This window comes from Phocoena sinus, chromosome 16, assembly GCF_008692025.1.
Source record: "Phocoena sinus isolate mPhoSin1 chromosome 16, mPhoSin1.pri, whole genome shotgun sequence".
In the NCBI taxonomy this organism is placed as follows: domain Eukaryota; kingdom Metazoa; phylum Chordata; class Mammalia; order Artiodactyla; family Phocoenidae; genus Phocoena; species Phocoena sinus.
This window is the reverse complement of record NC_045778.1, coordinates 73,477,543-73,495,050: the sequence shown is the minus strand read 5'-3', so window position 1 is coordinate 73,495,050 and position 17,508 is coordinate 73,477,543. Positions and strand designations below refer to the sequence as shown.

Here is a 17,508-nt window from a genome sequence, read left to right as displayed (position 1 = left end):
TTATTGGAAAACAGTCAACCCACGGGACCGCTTCGAACACCTTCCCCAGGCCCCTGGGCCATAACATATGCTGTGGTTTAAATTTTTTTAATTGAGGAGCACTTAAGGAAAAAATGCTGGCAAGCTCTGAGGCACCTGTGAAACGGTCTGAGCTGCCGGGGAGGCTGGGCCCCTCCCCTCCAGGAGATAGAGGCAGCGCTGAGCAGGGGTAGGGAGGGGCCCCGACTGGGGTCTGTGAGAAGAGGCTTCTGGTCAAGGTCGGCCGGCGGGGGGAGAGGGAAATGGCCCCTGCAGCAGCCCTTGGATAGGCCAAGCGAGGCAGCAAGGCCAGGCAAAGGCACAACCTCATCCTCACCACGGATCCTGGCCAGGCCAGCAGATGCGCGGGGGCGGGCGGTGGACACAGTGCAGCACAGGGGCAAAGCCAGAGGCTCTGGGATCACCGCGACCTGGGCTCAACTCCCAGCTGTTGCCTGGGACAGTGGCAGCACCTCCTGAGGCTCCGTGTCCGCGCAAGACGGAGCCAACAGAATCACATCACACAGTGACAGCAAGACTAGGTGAGACTGTGCCTGCACACACTGGGTCCTCAGTACATGTTAGCTGCCACTGTTGGAGGGGGAACCCCAGCAGGTGGGCAGCCCGAAAGGGGGGCGCAGATGGAGAACCGGACGGACAAAGCTGAGCCACTGCAGAAACCACCTTGGCTGAGGGCAGCAAGAGTCTATCAGCTGCGCGGCCGTAGCAGGTCACTCCCTGCTCTGGGCCCTGGCAGCCGCCTGTAAACAGGGCTGTCTATCCACCTCTCATCTCATGAAGGCCAGAACCGTCACAGATAGTGTCTAGTTGGTGTCTGGCTTGCTTTAGGTGCTCAGCACTGAGCTGTTCTCTTCCCCCGGGGGTGTTTATGCCCCTCAGGCCTGTTATGCCCGGAGTGGACTCCCCGTGTCAAGTGGTGGCCAGGAGACCGAAAACATCCCTGCAGCCTCTCAACAGGTCAGCGGCTGCGACTGCGGGCAAAGGGGGACCCTGCTCAGACACGTCTCCTCCTTGACCATTTTCAACCTAAAGACTTTCAGGCCCGTACCTGGAATTTCAAAGCGAGGCCACGCAGCCTGGTGGCCCTGCAGATGGAGAGGGCAGCCAGGTGTGCCCAGGGCCACGCCTTGTGCAGAGCGAGCCAGCCCTGTCCAGCGTCTGGAGGAGTTTATGAACATGAATCCACTCGCTTCTGAAAAGTGCAAAGGCCCTGGGGTTGCCTGCCATTCCATTAAGGGGTGTGTATGATTACGACGGCAGCAGAAGCAGAAAAGGGAAGCAACTGGGGGTGGTGTCTCGGCAGGAGCAGGGGAAAGGGACACGGAGACGCCTGTGGGGTGAGGCCGGGCTGGCCGCCAGCAGGCGATGTAGGCGAGCACACCTGCTCCGGAGCAAGGCTCAGTGTGGCATGGGCGGTCCTCGTCACGCACTCAGGCCCCTGGGACCTCCCTAACATCCCAGGGGGCAGCGAGCGTGTGAGGTGGGAGCAGAGCTGCCAAGGACCTGTGACCCCTGCTGAGAACGACAAGGTGACTCAAGGGACTTCCGTGCTGTGTGAATAAAATATATAAGACTGTGCAGAGGGGCTTCCCTGGCGGCGCAGTGGTTGAGAATCCGCCTGCCGATGCAGGGGACACGGGTTCGAGCCCTGGTCTGGGAGGATCCCATATGCCGCGGAGCAACTACGCCCGTGAGCCACAACTACTGAGCCTGCGCGTCTGGAGCCCGTGCTCCGCAACAAGAGAGGCCGCGACAGTGAGAGGCCCGCGCACCGCGATGAAGAGTGGCCCCCGCTCGCCACAACTAGAGAAAGACCTCGCACAGAAACAAAGAACCAACACGGCCAAAAATAAATTTTTTCTTTTAAATGAAGCTAATTAAAATGAAGCTTTAAAAAACAAAACAACAACAAAAAAACTGTGCAGAAACCATCCATATGTACAGGGAGAAGAGGAGGCCTGGCTGTAAACTCGGAAGGAGCTACTGTGGGTTTAATCCCCTCGTGTCACCCTGGATGCCTTCAGCAGCCCACCTGCTGCTGGAGGAGCTGGTGTGTGTGAGCTGGACTCCTTGTGTCCACAGTCCCGCCTCTGACCCCTGAGTGGAACTCAAGCTGAGGAGCCGCAGCATCCATGTTTAACTGCATCCAGCGCCCGTGCCACCATGAGTGCACACAGGCCACGGGGGTGACCCCAGTCCTGAGGCCCTCGAGCGTCCTCCAGAACACTTCAGAATACGCTGCATCCTGCTGTGTGTTCAGCTGATTTTGCCTCTGGCGGCGCAGCTTCAGCCAGCCCCTTTCCTTCCCATCAGCCCTAGCCCCTTTCCTTCCCATCAGCCCTAGCCCCTTTCCTTCCCATCAGCCCTGGCCCCTTTCCTTCCCATCAGCCCTGGCCCCTTTCCTTCCCATCAGCCCCGGCCCCTTTCCTTCCCATCAGCCCCAGCCCCTTTCCTTCCCATCAGCCCTGGCCCCTTCCCGTCACGCTGACCTCTCAGAGCCACCCCTGCTGTGCCCTTTCTTCTGGGCACTCTGATCCCTGCCTCAGCCGAGCCTCCACCTGTCCTGCCACAAACGCCTGGGTGTGAACAGTGGGAAGTATGAGGGCCCCTGGAGGGGACTGGGCCCCCGAGAAGCAGGCCTCCTCACCCCAGGCCTGGGGTGGCCTGGACCACTGCCTTGGCCTGGCCAGGCTTGGGTGCCTCTGGAGGAGGATGAGAATTCTGGATCTGGAGACCAATGGTACCACCGGCTGGGCACTCCTCACATGGCCTGGCACAAACCTGGGGGCCCATATTCCTCCTGCTTTGGGGTTTGGGCAGCCTCTTACCTTTGGGGTGAGGTACTTGGTCATAATTTCCTTCCCTTTTTCTCCCAGTTTTTCATCCGGAGTAACTTCATATTCTGCCTAAAACAGAAGAAGGAAAAGAACAATAATAGATTTGTTCACGACCTTCTCATAGTTGTAGAACCTTAGAGGCCCCTGGAGAAGACACCCTGAAGGTCACGTGATCAGTCCCCTCCTTCTACAGGGCAGGGACTGAGGCCCAGAGAGGGGAGGAGCCCTGACGTCCAGTCCAGCCCACGCTGCTCCACCGTGGACACATGCTCAGAACTGGGGCGGCACATAAGAATCACGGGGGAGCCAACGAGGGTGCTCGGGCCCCGCCCCATGCCCATGGAGTCAGACCCTCTGGCGACTCCCTGGCCGGGCACCCAGGCAGCTGGGGTTGAGAACCACCAGCTTACGAAAATCAAAGGAAGCTGCTGGAAAGTAACTGGAGCCACCAACCTGGAAGATCCTCGAGAGGGGCTGCCTGAGGTCACACACCTTACAAGCCGTGTGACCTTGGACTGTTTCCTCAACCTCTATTAAGTGCAGATGGAAAAAGCACCTACGTGCAGGGTGACTGTGCAGAGAGAACGTGACAGAGACGGGCACATGATAAATACTCATTGTAATGACTACACCTTGCAAGAGAAGACAATAATATGCATTCCGTAGCTTTTACAGCTTTTCAGTTTACAAAGGGAACATACAGAGATATTTCAAGTGCTCTTATATGAACCTAAAAAGAGCCCAGGTAGTGACACCGGAGGGCAGGGGCTGCTGTCATACCCCTTCATCTGCAAACAAAGAGCAGAAGGTTCAGCAGAGTCGCTCAAGGGTCACTGGGAGGTGGGCGGGGGCGGGGGGCAGGGGCGGGGGGCTGCAGCGAGGCGGCAGGGCTGGGACTTGGACCTCCAAGCCCAGACCTCTTTCTCAACAACACCAAGGAATTTAGGACCCCGATGGCTGGCCAAGCCAGTGGGACGCGAGCTCTGAAGAAAGAAGTGAGGCCTCAAAAGACAAACTGTGTTATCTTCCTTGACCCGAGAGAGGCTCCTTCGCTGGCATCTGACCCACTTGCTAAGTGGGTAAAAGGCCTCCTCGAGTTAAGGAAGAGCTTGGGTGAGTTTACCTTTCTCATTTAAACAAGGGAACTAATTGCAAATTGTTTACAACCATTTCAAAATCCACCACCCAAGGACTTGTCAGCCTCCGTCCAAAAGTACAGCTATTTCAAAAGAGACAGGAAATGACATCAGCACAGAGGGACTGAAACTCCTTCCCCAGCCACCTCGCTGTGAAGTCAGACCCCAACCTCCGCCCCCCACCCCCTGGCCTGGTTCAAAGCAACCTCTCAATCCAGTGTCTAGGGTCCAATTTCTCCCCAGGCCAGCCCGGAAGACCCTCCCGGGCTGGAGCCGCAACTCTAAAGGGGCTGAGGGTTCTAGAGTACAACTGCCCCCCTATTTTCCAGTGGGGAGAAGAGAAACTCCCAGTGTCCAGCCACCCTGGAAACCCCTCCTGGTGGTCTGGCGCTATGGGAATTTACCCAGACTGCTTTGCAGGGCCCAGGCCACAGGCAAATGCCCGACTACCTTTTGGGGGTAACTCAATCCCATGCAGAACCCTGGATTTGCACTGTCCCAAAACACATCTGTGAAGGAGGCTCTATTTAACCAAATGGAGGCCTAAGGCTCACTAATCAGCCTCAATAACCAGCTGAAAATATTATTGCTCTGGGTACTAAAACCCACGTTAAAAAAATAACATCCCTTTCAGGTCAGCTCCCTCCCAGCAGAGGCCCGGCTGGGCAGCTGGGCGCCACAGTTCCACAGGGCGGCAGCCGGGAGCACGCAGGGACAGGCATCCCCGGCCCAGCATCAAAAGGCCTTTCTTTGAGAGTCCATGTCAGGTCGCCACCACTTGAAGAGCATTTGTGTTGGGAGGCAGAAAACCAACTGAAGGCTTCCAGCTGGGCTTTCCACACCGATTAAGTCACCTGGAGTGACAGGCCAAGTCTCCACGGTGACCCCCGAGAGGGGCTCATGGGGGACCCGTCCTGAGAGGCCACCTACAGAGAAAAAGCACCATGGCAGCTCGGCTGGGCAGAGCTCAGGCCAATCACACAACCAGAGGCGGGGGACCACCCGGGAACCCGCTGCTACGGGAACACCCTTGCCCAGGTAGTCGGCCAAAGCTGCTGAAATCAGCTTCAACCAGAAAACATAGACAGCAAATAAGAGGCTGGGCTGGGCCAGCAGCCTAGAATTTTACTATTAGAGTGGGCTCTGGAAGCGGCAGCCCGACAATGACTTCAACGAACAGAGAGGTGAACCACATGCCAGGATGCCCCCGTGACCTCCATCTGTGAGAATTCCCTCCAACCAGGGAGGGCGGTGGGCTTGTCCCCTCCTCCCAACAGAGGGGACACACACTGTCCTCCCTGCCGTGTTGTGCATCTGAAACCTTCTCCTGCCCAGAGCTCAACCCTAACAGCCAGAGCGCCAAAGAGCTCCTGTGCCAGTCCACGCGGAGGGTATTTCTCTTCCCCAGATACATCCATGGTGCCAACGGAGGCAGGCATTTAATGAGCCTTCTCTTTGCACGGTGATTTATGCCAAACACAGGAATGGCCTTTGGGGAGGAGATGCTGTAACACAAAGAGCAGAATACTACATTGAGTTTAAGGCGAAAAGAATTATTTACGTATCTGTACTTGCCAAAGAGTATAAACATCTGTGTACATCCTAGTTTATAAACCTAATATTTCATTCTCTCTCTTGGCTGGCTCTAATTGCATCATCCATCTCAGAAAATGCTCATAAAAATATGTCCTCTATTAAAACACATCTCCCTCAGATGAGTTTTTAAAAACATGAAGACTGCAAACCGGTACAAGGGGCCCTGCCACGTTTTCACAGAAGCCGGCACTGCTTTACAGAGCAGAGTCTGAGCTGAATTCCTCTCGGCCTCTGACCAACTTGAGATGTCACCTCCTCGTCCCGGGAGCCCTTCTCCTGCCCTGGCAGGAAGATGAAATCAGAGAGGCTGAGGTCTCGCCACCTCCGGCTTCTGTAATTACCGATGTGGTCAGCTTTTCCAGAGTCCTCGCGGCAGGGACAAGTGACACGCCCGGCTGGCAGGGCTGCTCCCCATGGCTCTTTCCGGAGAAACACCCGGCTCCTCCCACCTTGGCCTCAGCGTCTTGCTGGTGCCCAACCATGGGGGTGGGGGTCTCCGTTTGCCCCTCTGGAGTCACTCCCCACCCTGCGGGCTCCCTCGCCGCCTGGGCACCCGGGTTCCTGGGACCCCCTTCTGAAGACCCAGCTCCTGCAGCTGCCTTCTCCCACTCCTTCCTGTATCGGCCCTTCCCCTGTCCCTGCAGGTGTGTACATCAGCCAGTACTGCTTTCCCTGCTCTGCCCAGCACTCTGTCAACCGTCCTCATTAAACTCTAGTTCATTCACACATGAGCGAGCCATCCATCTCCGGCCAGGCCCCTCACTGATGCCTGAACAATCCTTCAGATGGCTGGCATCGCCTGCCCCCTCCCAGCCCCCCCCAGCGAGAATGAAGAAGCACTGCAGATGGGGGTGTCCCCCCGGGGCCCCAGCATCAGATGGACCTGGTCAGTTCCACAGCCTGTGCCCACCTGGGCAGACAGAGTGTTCTCTGGTCTCTGGCCGCCATGTGAGGAGCCCTCGGGCCTGGGTCAGGAAGGGATTCCATGGCCCAGGTTTCAATGGGATGGGCCCAGAAAAAGAAGGGAGGAAGGAGAGGACCCTTGGCCACGCGGGGTACAGACAGAATGGTAGGAGTGACCCCAAGGTGGCGGCACCACGGCCACCAGCTTGAGAGACATATCTTGGCAGAGGCAAACTCAGAAAAGAAGTTAGGAGGAAAGGGCGCTGACCCTCTCTCGGGACAGGGGTCGGGGGGAGGTGACACATTTACCAGCCGCTGTCAGAGATCACAGAGGGGCTGTGTGCTCACCTGCTGTGTGCCCATCATTCAGAGAGCCTCTGCCCGGAGTGGCTCTGTGCCACCCCTGCACCGCCCAGCTGGTCCTCTTCCTGCAGCCCCTGGAGTTATTTCTCTGTCCTTACTCCCTCCTGCGCTCATAAGGCCACCGTGCAAAGGTCTTTGGCTCTCCCTGTTATTCTTTCAATTCTAAGTGAAAAGAATCCCAACCTAGCCTAATTCAGGCAAAACTGTAATCTCTGGGCTCCTGGAATCCAAGGATGGGTTGAACAACCAAATTGTGGGGAAAATGGAAATGCAGCCTGGCCCAGAGCACCAGGAACCAGGGACATGAGCACTTCTGGAACCCACTCTCACTGGGGTATGTGTGTGTGTGTGTCTGTGTGTGTGTGTCTGTGTGTCTGTGTGTCTGTGTGTGTTGGCCTCATTCTCCCTCAGTGCTGCCTGGCTTGCTCCAGTGGTACGAAACCTAGCAGCCAGGTTTTTTTTATTCTAAGCCTCCTCTACCAGAGAATGACTTCCCCTCAAATCTATAAACCCCAGAGAAAGGACTCATTGATCTGCACTGGCTCACAGACTCATCCCTGCTCCAATCAGCTGTGGTTTTCAGGTGACAGCATTAAGAACATGGCAGCTTCTACGAGAGCCATGTTGTCTGGGAGTACAGGTGGGACACCCAGGAGACTGGACAATCCCACAGATGTCCAGTATATGAACCTACTTTTTTACAAGTGGTACTTTTCAAGATGACCCTGCTCCCAGGCTTTACCAACTGCTCTGAGGGTCTTTATGACCACCTGAAGAATGATTACCACCCTCCACCCTCCCTCTTTTGGGAGATCACAGCAGTGATAGAAAGACAAAAATAAATACTGGGTATGGTTCAAAAATAAGAGAAGCAGAATATTTAGTTCCACTGGTGAGGCATTTCAATTCATTTTACAACAAAATTCCAGGATAACCGGACATGTCTGAAACCAGGTGATAGCCCAAGAATTTCACATGCCATAGTTCTGGGCTAGAGTGACTTTTAGCATTTCCTGATATGAGACTCCATTTGTAGTCCATTTGTAGTCATATTCGTAGTCATATTCGTAGTTGCCAGTCTCCAAAATGAACACTTTAATAATCCTCACATCCTGATATTCATGTTCTTGAGAAGGCTCTTTCCATACTGAATAGAGGGCTAACCCACGTAACCACTACAGTATCAGGGATATGGCAGTATGGAACCTCTGAGACCAGGTTATAAAAGACACTGCAGCTTCTACCATGCTCTCTTGGATCACGTGCTCTGGGGAAAGCCAGCCATGTTGTGAGGACACTCAAGCAGTCCATGGAGAGGCTCACATGGAAGACAGCTGAGGCCTCCAGCCAACATCCAGCACCAACCTGCCAGCCATGTGTGCAAGCCTGGAAACAGATCAAGCTTTCAGATGACTGCAGCCCCAGCCGGTATCTTGAGGTAACCTTTAGAGAGACCATAAGCCAGTAGCACCTCAGTTAACCACTTCCAAATCCTTGACCCATAGAAACTATGAGATGATAAATGTTTATTGTTGCTTCAAGCTGTTAAGTTTTAGGTAATTTCTTACCCATTAATAGATAATGAATACTTGACAGGTGTCTGAACTTATAGCTAGTATCTCTTTAGTTCATTAAAAAATGCTCTTTCTTTCTTTTTCAATCTTGCATTTAATCAGAAAGCAAGCTTCATGAGGGCAGGAACTTACTTCTCCTGCTCACTCTGTAGCTTCCAACTGCTAGAACAGAGTGTGACACATTGGAGACATCTCATAAATGTGTGTTGAGTAAATCTGGTTGAGTATCTGCCAAACCTCCCCTAATCCCAAAGAGAAGAGACCTGAAAACTTTAAGTTGCACCCATGCTTGGGGACGGGAGGGTTTCAAATGAGCTGAGATGCCATCAAGGCTCCCAGAAAACAATTTAGAGAAGAAGTACATCAGTCTTTAAGAGGTCCATGGCCAGACCCTATTGGCCTGTGGAGGTTGACATGAGCCTGGAAGCCCTTCCAATCCCCTGACCCGCTAGGCAAATCTTCTTGGCCCTCCAGAAGCCAAATCTACTCAAGGCCTTGACTTGGGTCACTGACTCCATTTCCCTGGAAGGGAGGGCAATGGGGGAGTCCTTCTCAGGCTCCCAGAAGCTGCTCGACAACCAAGACTAAGGGCCGAATTGCCCCTGCAGTCTGATGAACGATGCACAAACAGTTCTGCTGCCCCCAAATCACCCAGGCCCCATTTTAAAACAGCCGATGTCTTCTGCTTGACTCGAGGAACTCCGTCTTTAGGACTGTGCAGGGGAGCAGCCTTTCCTGGGGGCTACGTCAGAGCCGATGAAGACGGGTTAGTTTTTAAAAACTCCACTTGGTAGAAATTCAGCACAGAGGTGGGAACGGTGTGTATGGCTGTGACTGAGCCAGGGGCACTGGAGCGGCATGCAACACCAAGGATGCCGCCACCTCCTCCCTCCTCAGAGTTCCAGTCAGGGTGGAAGAAAAAAGGTATTTCAGACGAGCATTGCGCCAGCCCTGGAAAACTCAGTAAAGTCTTCATGCGTAAAAGAGGTGTTCCAAAGCCTGTTCATTTGACACGTCAGGATGGGCAATGAAAGGCCTTGCTAACTCCCAGAGATGCAGACAAAAACGCGAGGGGATGCGGTGAGCCTCTCGTGAGGGGCGGCGGCGTTAAGGCATGTGTAAGGAGCATTTGACGCGTCGACACAGGGAGCCAGACTCACATTTCCTTTCCAAAAGAGAGATCTTGGTACAGGCCCAGCAAAAGAGAACGTCTGCAGGACCAGAATGAAAATAGGCATCCACTGGATTTTTTTTCCTTCTTCTTTTCAAACTGACTATAAACGTCTAATAAGACACGTGGCTGGAAAATTCCACTGGCTCCTGGGTTTAGCCTTGCCCTGCCCTGCCTCATCGACTCTCCAGACAGGTCCCAAAGCTGCCGATGCCTCATCTTTTCCAAACGGGGAGGAGCCTTTGTCCAGGGCTCAGACTTTGATCCTCAGCCCCTCCATCCACGTCCACCTCCTTGGTGAGCTCATCCAGCCCGTGGCTCTAAGTACCAGCTACATGCTGACAACTCCCAATCTGCTATTTCCAGCCCAGACCACTCTCACAAACTCCGGATTCTGACACCCACCTCCGCATGGACATCTCCACTGGGCCATCTGGTAGACGGCGGAAGCTGAGTGTGCCCCAGGTGAAGAGCCTGACCTCCCCACAAACAAACCTCCCACAGCCCTACTCTCATTCCATCCTTCCACTGGTTCAGGTCAACACTTTGAAGTCATCACCAACTCTTCTCTCTCACCCCCAGGGCATCAGAAAATACTGTGAGCTCTGGTTCAAAACATGCCCCCCAATCCTACCACTTGTCACCACGGCTGGCTGCTTCCACCCTGGCTTGAGCAACTACCCGCTCTCACCCATCAGAGCTCCCCACTCTGACCCTTGCCTCCCCATAGCCTTTTCCCAACACAGGAGCCAGAGGGATCCTTTAAAAACCTAAATCAGACCATGGCATTGCTCTGCTCAAAACCCTCCAGTGGCTCCCCTGCTTCACTCAAAGTCAGAGTTCTCTAATGGCACAAGGTCTTGGATGGTTGTCACCTCTCCTAGACCCCTCTGCCCTGGCTCCCTCCACTCCAGCCACGGACACCAGGTCCCAGTGAGTCCTGAGCATTGATCACCTGTCAGGTTCAGTGCTGTGAGGATTCAGAGATGATGAGCTATGTCTGTGCCACCCAGAGACTTCCAGTTAGTGGAGGAGAAAGGCACACAAATAGAGCCCTACTGGCTACATTCATCAGGTGTCTGTGACATGCCGGACACTGCCCTGAGTGGCGTGAACTCATTCAATCTCTCCTCAACACGTCCACCACCATCAGGTACAGCTACGGCCCCACTTACAGATGAGATATGGGGCACAGAGGGGTCAAGCACCTGCCCACGGTCTCCCTGGCAGCTGAGGTGGCGCCAGCATTGCCTCAAGGTCTGTCTCAGGGGCCTGCACCCCCCCCCCATGCGCCATTCTGCCAGCACCGCGCAGTAATGAGGCTCAGGTGTGTGAGGCTCAGGTGTGTGTCGAGGCCCAGAGCAGAGGGCACGTGGGGAGAGAGGGCGGATGGGTAAGGCTTCTGAGAGCAGAGTGCAGGGGGATGAGCTGGCACTCACCAGGCAGAGGGGGCCCGGGAGGCATTTTGAGTAGTGAGAGGGAGGGAGTCAGGGCTGAGAGGCTTTAACCAGCCTGGCCAGTCAAAGCCTGGGTGGGCAGGGGCCTGCTGGTGGAAGGTCTAGGAGGGCAGCCTCAGAGCTTGGACTTTGCTCAGGGTGTCAGTGTTTCTCAGCTCTGGACATACACACAGTACAGTCCTGAGAGATGTGAAAACTGCCAGTGTCTGCTACAAACAGTAGCCAATCCAGTGGGAGGTAATGAACACCCCTAGTGCCAAATTGTAGTCTCTAAGTACCATTGCCCAGTAAAAGGAACCAGGGCTTCTTGGAGAAATGACAAACTCTAGGTGGAGGGCAGGAAACAGACAAGATGAGCCCGGAACACTGCATCACACCAGACAGCAAGGAGGCTGCCAATGACCACTGGGGTCCTCTCAAGGGCCCAAAAGCCAACCTGAAGGGCTCCACAGACCAACAATGAAACCATGGAGCACCAATGCATCAAAAGGCCCCATGTTTATCATTGGAGGATGCTAGTGAACCAATTTGGTACTTCGAAAACATAAACATGGGGAAAGAATCAAGCAATTCCTATATGAACTTTACCATCGGGTAACCAAACAGTAATTGAAAGGAAGTGTTTCCCAGTTAGCAAATGAAGAAGGAATGACAGAACGTCGCCATGTCACAACCCCTAATTAATCAATAGATTTGGGTATTGAATATCAATGGCTGCTGCCATCTCAAAAAGACAGACACCAAATATTATAAGTCCCCTAGCAGGGACTTCCCTGGTGGCACAGTGGTTAAGAATCTATCTTCCAATGCAGGGGACACGGGTTGGATCCCTCGTCTGGGAACTAAGATCCTACATGCGGCGGGGCAACTAAGCCCGCGTGCCGCAACTAGAGAGAAGCCAGCGCACCGCAACGAGGAGCCCACACACCACAATGAAGGATCCTGTGTGCCGCAGCTAAGACCCGACACAGCCAAAAACAAAAGAAATAAATATTTTTTTAAAAGTCCCCTAGCAGAAGAGCCTGAAACCACTTATGAAGTCAGTCCCCTACCACCACCAGATTGAAACTAAATCTGACCAAGTTTCTAGATTCAATGAGCAATTTACAAGAAATACAGAGGAACTTATTAAACGACACATGGGGGTGAGAACACAACATTCAGACTGTGGGACACTCTTGGAGATGGTTATAAACTGTTAAGACATGCATTTACAAAAAGCATGAGAATATCAGAAATTTGAACGCTGATGATATTTGATTATTAACACTGATTATGTGATGATAGTAACAAATTATTTTTTTTAGCTGTGATAATGGTATTGTGGTTTTCTGGTTGAAGAGCCGTCATCATTTAGATATACATGCTGACACGTTCACAGATAAAATGACATAAGTGAGGTCAGCTGCAAAATGTGCCAGAGGGGAGGATGTGGGTGAAACAAGGTTGGCCTTGAATCCATAACTGTTGGAGCAGGGTGCATGGGGGTTCATTCTGCTATTCTGTAGACTTTTACTTTTTATAGTTTGAAATTTTCCATAATAAAACGTTATGAAAATACCAGGCCCCATCCCCAGAGATTGAAATTAATGAGTCTGGGCTTCAGCTCAGGCATTAGTATCTTTTTTAAGGCTCCCCAGGTGTTTCTACCGCTCAGCTGAGGTTGAGATCTATGGTGATCACCTGTATGCGTCATGCGAGAGCCTGCGTGGAAACCAGGAGAGAGGTTGTAGAGGGAAGGGAACTGGGCTAGGAGGAGTCAGGAGCCAGGCACATGGTCCTTGATCCGGTTGGGTGAGGAATGATGAGAGGGAGGGGTCAAGAACAATGCAAAGATTTCGGGGGTGGGTGATGGAGGGGTGCTGGTCACTGGAATAGGGAACATGTCAGGGCTGGTAGCCGTGGGGAGCTGGGGGAGGGTGCTGACTTCAAGGGGCCCATGTGACTTCCGGTGGAGAAGTTCAGGGGACAGTTTGGCCAGTGGGTCTAGAGATCCACCTTGAGACCCTGAAGAAGACACAGAAAGTTGGGCCCCATAGGGCTGTCCCCCACACCAAGCTGGAGGTCAGGATGGCTGCAGCCAATGATGGCATTAGGGCCTCTAGGAAACAACAGCACCTTGGCCCCCTGCCTTGGAAAAGGGGAGCCCAAATGACCCCATTCCTTTCACGACTGACCGTGATTCATCTTTCACCTCCCCACTCCTTGTCTACCTTCCTTGGACAGACACCCAAAGAGCAGTAGGCCAGGCTGAGGTGCCCTGTCCTCCCAAGCAAGTGTTGAGGAACTCCTGTGTGTTCCTACGTCCTGTCCTAAAAGCGCACACAGATCAATCAGCATTTGTTTATTGGTGTTTTTTTTAAATTGAAGTATAGGCGATTTACGTTTCAGGTATATAGCAAAATGATTCAGTTATATATATGCACACATATATATTCTTTTTCAGATTCTTTTCCATTATAGGTTATTATAAGATATTAAATATAGTTCCCTGTGCTATACAGTAGGTCCTTGTTGTTTATCTGTTTTATATATAGTAGTGTGTATCTGTTAATCCCAAATTCCCAATTTATCCCTTCCCCTCCCTTTCCCCTTCGGTAACCTTAAGTTTGTTTTCCATGTCTGCAAGTCTATTTTTGTTTTGTAAATAAGTTCATTTGTATTATTTTTTTACATTCCACATATAAGTGATATCATATGACATTTATCTTTCTCTGACCTACTTCACTTAGTATGATCATCTCTAGGTCCATCCATGTTGCTGCAAATGGCATGATTTCATTCTTTTTTATGGGTGAGTAATATAGCATTTGTTAAACAAATGAACGACCAGTACATCTGAAGGAAGTCCCCGTGGTGTCAGTCACAGCTGTGTATGCCAGCAGCCAGCGCAGCGCAGCCAGCAGCTGTCAGATTGCCTTGAAATGGCCAACACATGTTCCTCCCACAAACGTTTACTGAATGCCTGTATGGGCTGGGCACAATGCCAGGCAGAGGTGAACTGGAAGCCCAGGGCCCTGGCCTCAGGGAGCTTGCATTCTAGTGGGGAAGCAGACAGTAAACAAGCACACAAAGAAACACAAGCCTTGGAATTTTAGAAAACGGGTTCTCAGCCGGAAGAAGGGGCCCAGGAATCCAACACCTGGGGGTGTTGGGAAAACCACCCAACTTCCTAGGTACTACTTCACAATAACCCAGGCTCCCAGAATCAGAGATCTGAGAGAACCTCGTGTTAAAGCAGCGGCAACCGAGGCCCAGAGTGGGAGGTGGCCCCGCACCGTCGTGCAGCAGGTGGTGACCTGGAGACAAGTCTGCGCTGGCAGTCTCTTAAGCAACAAGTTTATTCTGTATCCACGTAAGCCACGTGGTCTATCTTTTCCTTTGGACAAAAACGATCGCTGATCACAAAGGACCAAAGGGCTCTTCCCCCCAGCGAAGGGACTTACCACTGAGTCCAGGAACTGAATGTAAGACTCCAGCCCAGGTCTGGTTTCGCAGAACTGCCGGAAAAGCAGCCTCCCAACTGGCTGCTTGTCACACAAACTGCAGTAATCTCTCTCTAGAGGTAAGAAAAGAAGAATACGGTGAGACCCCAGAAAGGGCCAGACAGAGCCATCAACCCACACCTGGGTTCTTGCCTCAGATAGATGGAGCAAGGTGATTGGCAAACTCTCAGGACCCTTTATCCACCTCCAGGCTCTGCAGACTCAGAAGAGTCAAGGTCAGTGTAGAAAGAGGAGCCAGTTATGACCTTGCCTCTACTCCCCAGCCCACTCCCTTTCCAGTGTCCTGATTTCTGTACGGAGATGCTAGCAGCTCTGGGGACTAAGGCTCTGCCCCTGACTGCCTGATCTGCATGTCACATTCCGTGGTTACAGGGACTGGATAAGGGTGGTGGGCATGTAACCCAAGCTAGTAAAATCAGCACGAACCACAGACGTCGCCTGGGCACGCTAAGCCAAGGTGCTCCCTCTTCCTCTGGTACTGGGGTGCATGGGTGTGAGGCCAGGGTCTGCTGCAGTGTTCTTGACACTGCACAACAAGCTGCTGTGAGGATAAGGTTGACATATAGAGGAAGTCAGAGCTGGGAAAATTATGAGCAGGTGCTCTGGTGAAGTTACGAACCTCTGGGTCGCACTATGCCTGCAGCCCAAACCACATCTGAAAGGCTTATTTATGAGCATTATTTAGGGCAATTTGAAAAAACTTTAAAATGACTTGTAATTCAAATATTCTAATGAATACAGTAAACAAAATTTCATATTTGCCCAATTGGAGCAAAGCCCAGTCTTAGAATGCTTCAAACTATGAAAACCCTGTATTTTCCAGCTGAGGAGCTAGAGGCACAGAGACAGGATGTGACCAGACCTCAGCCACTCAGTAGCCAAGAGAGTTCTGAAGAGGAAATAACAGTGCAAGACTCAAAGCCCAGAGGCCTAGAGACTAGGGTTCTAGCCAATGACTTGCTGTGTGACTTCAAGCAACACCCTTGCCCTCTCTGGGCCTTACTCGTCCTCTCGATAATGAAGATGCATGTTGGAGGTAAGATGGGAGGGTCCCTTCTGGTTCTTCCTGCAATGACTCTGCAAGAGGTTTTTTATGGGCAGAAAGATGCTCAAAGGTCTGGCTGAGACTTGTTGCCTCAGACCCTCCAGAGCACTGAAAATTAGCCCTTTGATTTTGTGGCTGCACCAGGAAAACTCAGGTGACTTCGTGGGGAAACCAGGAAGAGGGTGAGGTAGACCTCAGTTAGAAGAGCTACCTGGGAGGGTGGAATGACTGTATCCTTGCCAACTGTAGAGGAGGAGCCAGGAACCGCCCCCTGGAGATATGGAAAACAACAAGGAGACAGGAACAGAACCATCACGCCCACTCATTTTCATACCCAAAGAGTTTATCCACAGAGGTACAGCAATTACTTGTAGGGAGGGTGGTGGCTGTGAGCAAGGGCTCTGGAGCTAAACCCAGATTCAGATCCCAGCCTCACTACTCACTGCCTGTGTGCCCCAGGGCAACTGACCCGACACATTATCCCTCAGTTTTCTCATCTGTAAACTGGGAACAGTCATCGTACTATCTCTCAGGAGCAGTGAGAGCCTGGCACAAAGGAATTGCTTAATAAACACCATCTGTTATCATCGTGGAAGTGGGGATTTTGGTCTGTTCCATCTCCCTTCCTTTGGGGAACCTCCTCTCTTGTGAGTCTGTAAAATACCATCATAGGGTCCTAAGGGAGCAACTCCTCCCAAGCCCCAGGGATGGGCACGTGACTCAGTCCTGGCCAATCAGAGCCCTCTGTTTCATGGCCACAATGATGGATTCAGGGCATGTGACCCAGGGGGCCTTGGAGTCCTTCCAGGGTTTTTGGTAGAACTTCCAGAAAAGACACTTGTTCCTCTCTCGGATGACAAGGCCTTAGGACTGGTCAGCCAAGAGTCGTCACAACTGTTTTTCCCACCAGCAAGAGCCCATATGGAGAATGAAGCCAGTGCAAGGGAAGGACAGCTGAGTGAGGAAGAGAAGCCTGGAGCTGTGAATATCACAGGAGTCCCCGAAAGGCAGCCTACTGAGGCCCGCCCAGCGCCTGCACCTTTAGCCATCTGTCTTTGCTTAAGCCAGTCGGTGTTGGGTTTTTGTCTCTTGCAACTGAAAGAACAACTGACTGGGGCTGGAGAGTTTTAGAGCCCATTTCTCCTTTCATGGGTAAACTGCTTGAGGGCAAGAATGGTTTTGTAGGAATCCACCAGTTCTAAGTACACCTTGTTTCAGAAGGCACTCACAAATTTCTCATTCTCTCTTGAGAGGATACTTTGGTCAAGTGGATGAGCCACCTTGCAAGTCTCCCCTCAGCCCGCTCCTCAACTGGTTTGGGGGCTGAAACTAGCCTTGAACTATTGCCTTAACTCAGCTTACCTTTCCATGCACAGATTGTTCGGGAATAGCCACTCCAACAAACATTTGACTCACCTCATTGTGTGCCAGGATTGGTGGGGGTCGGGAGTGGGGGGAATGGGACATGGTCCCAGCCCTCAGCGATCTTGGATTCTGTTGGAAAGGGGGTGTGTGTGGGGGGGTGAGCAGACAAGATCCCAAGTGACAGTAATAAAATGTCAAGTTATCATCAGCCACAGAAGGGAGTCTGGGTTGGAGGGAGCCAGGAGGGTGACAGGTCTGGAGTCCGCACCTGTTAGCACGATGCCCTACAGACACAGCCTCCGTTCTCACCACCTCCCACTCAGCCTGATCCCCCAAGGAGAGGAAAACAAACTTCCCTGTCCTTCCCCAGTCAGCTGAGCTTCCCCAGCACAAACACAGAACAAAGGAAATTACCTTGTGTGAAACTCCCGTTTTATTCAATTATGGCAGAGAGCGCCACATTGCTTATGTGATTTGAGCAAGGGGCCCTCCCCCATTTCCAAAAGCAATTATGAG

At 52.4% G+C, this 17,508-nt stretch overlaps 1 protein-coding gene across 10 annotated transcripts in view; it reads right to left on the bottom strand.

The window, feature by feature from the left end:
- GRK5 (G protein-coupled receptor kinase 5) overlaps positions 1–17,508 on the bottom strand; it is a 224,645-nt gene that overhangs the window by 50,586 nt on the left and 156,551 nt on the right. For 2 of the 10 annotated variants that reach the window (XM_032608689.1, XM_032608692.1), the window contains exons 4-8: positions 17,044–17,121; positions 15,839–15,898; positions 14,523–14,635; positions 3,330–3,447; positions 2,868–2,945 (exon numbers count right to left, since the gene is read on the bottom strand). In XM_032608689.1, coding sequence (XP_032464580.1) covers positions 2,868–2,945; positions 3,330–3,447; positions 14,523–14,635; positions 15,839–15,898; positions 17,044–17,121 — 447 coding nt within the window. Of the gene's footprint in view, positions 1–2,867; positions 2,946–3,325; positions 5,518–14,522; positions 14,636–15,838; positions 15,899–17,043; positions 17,122–17,508 lie in introns of all 10 variants that reach the window. The other 8 variants (XM_032608696.1, XM_032608691.1, XM_032608690.1 and 5 more) reach the window with 7 other exon arrangements.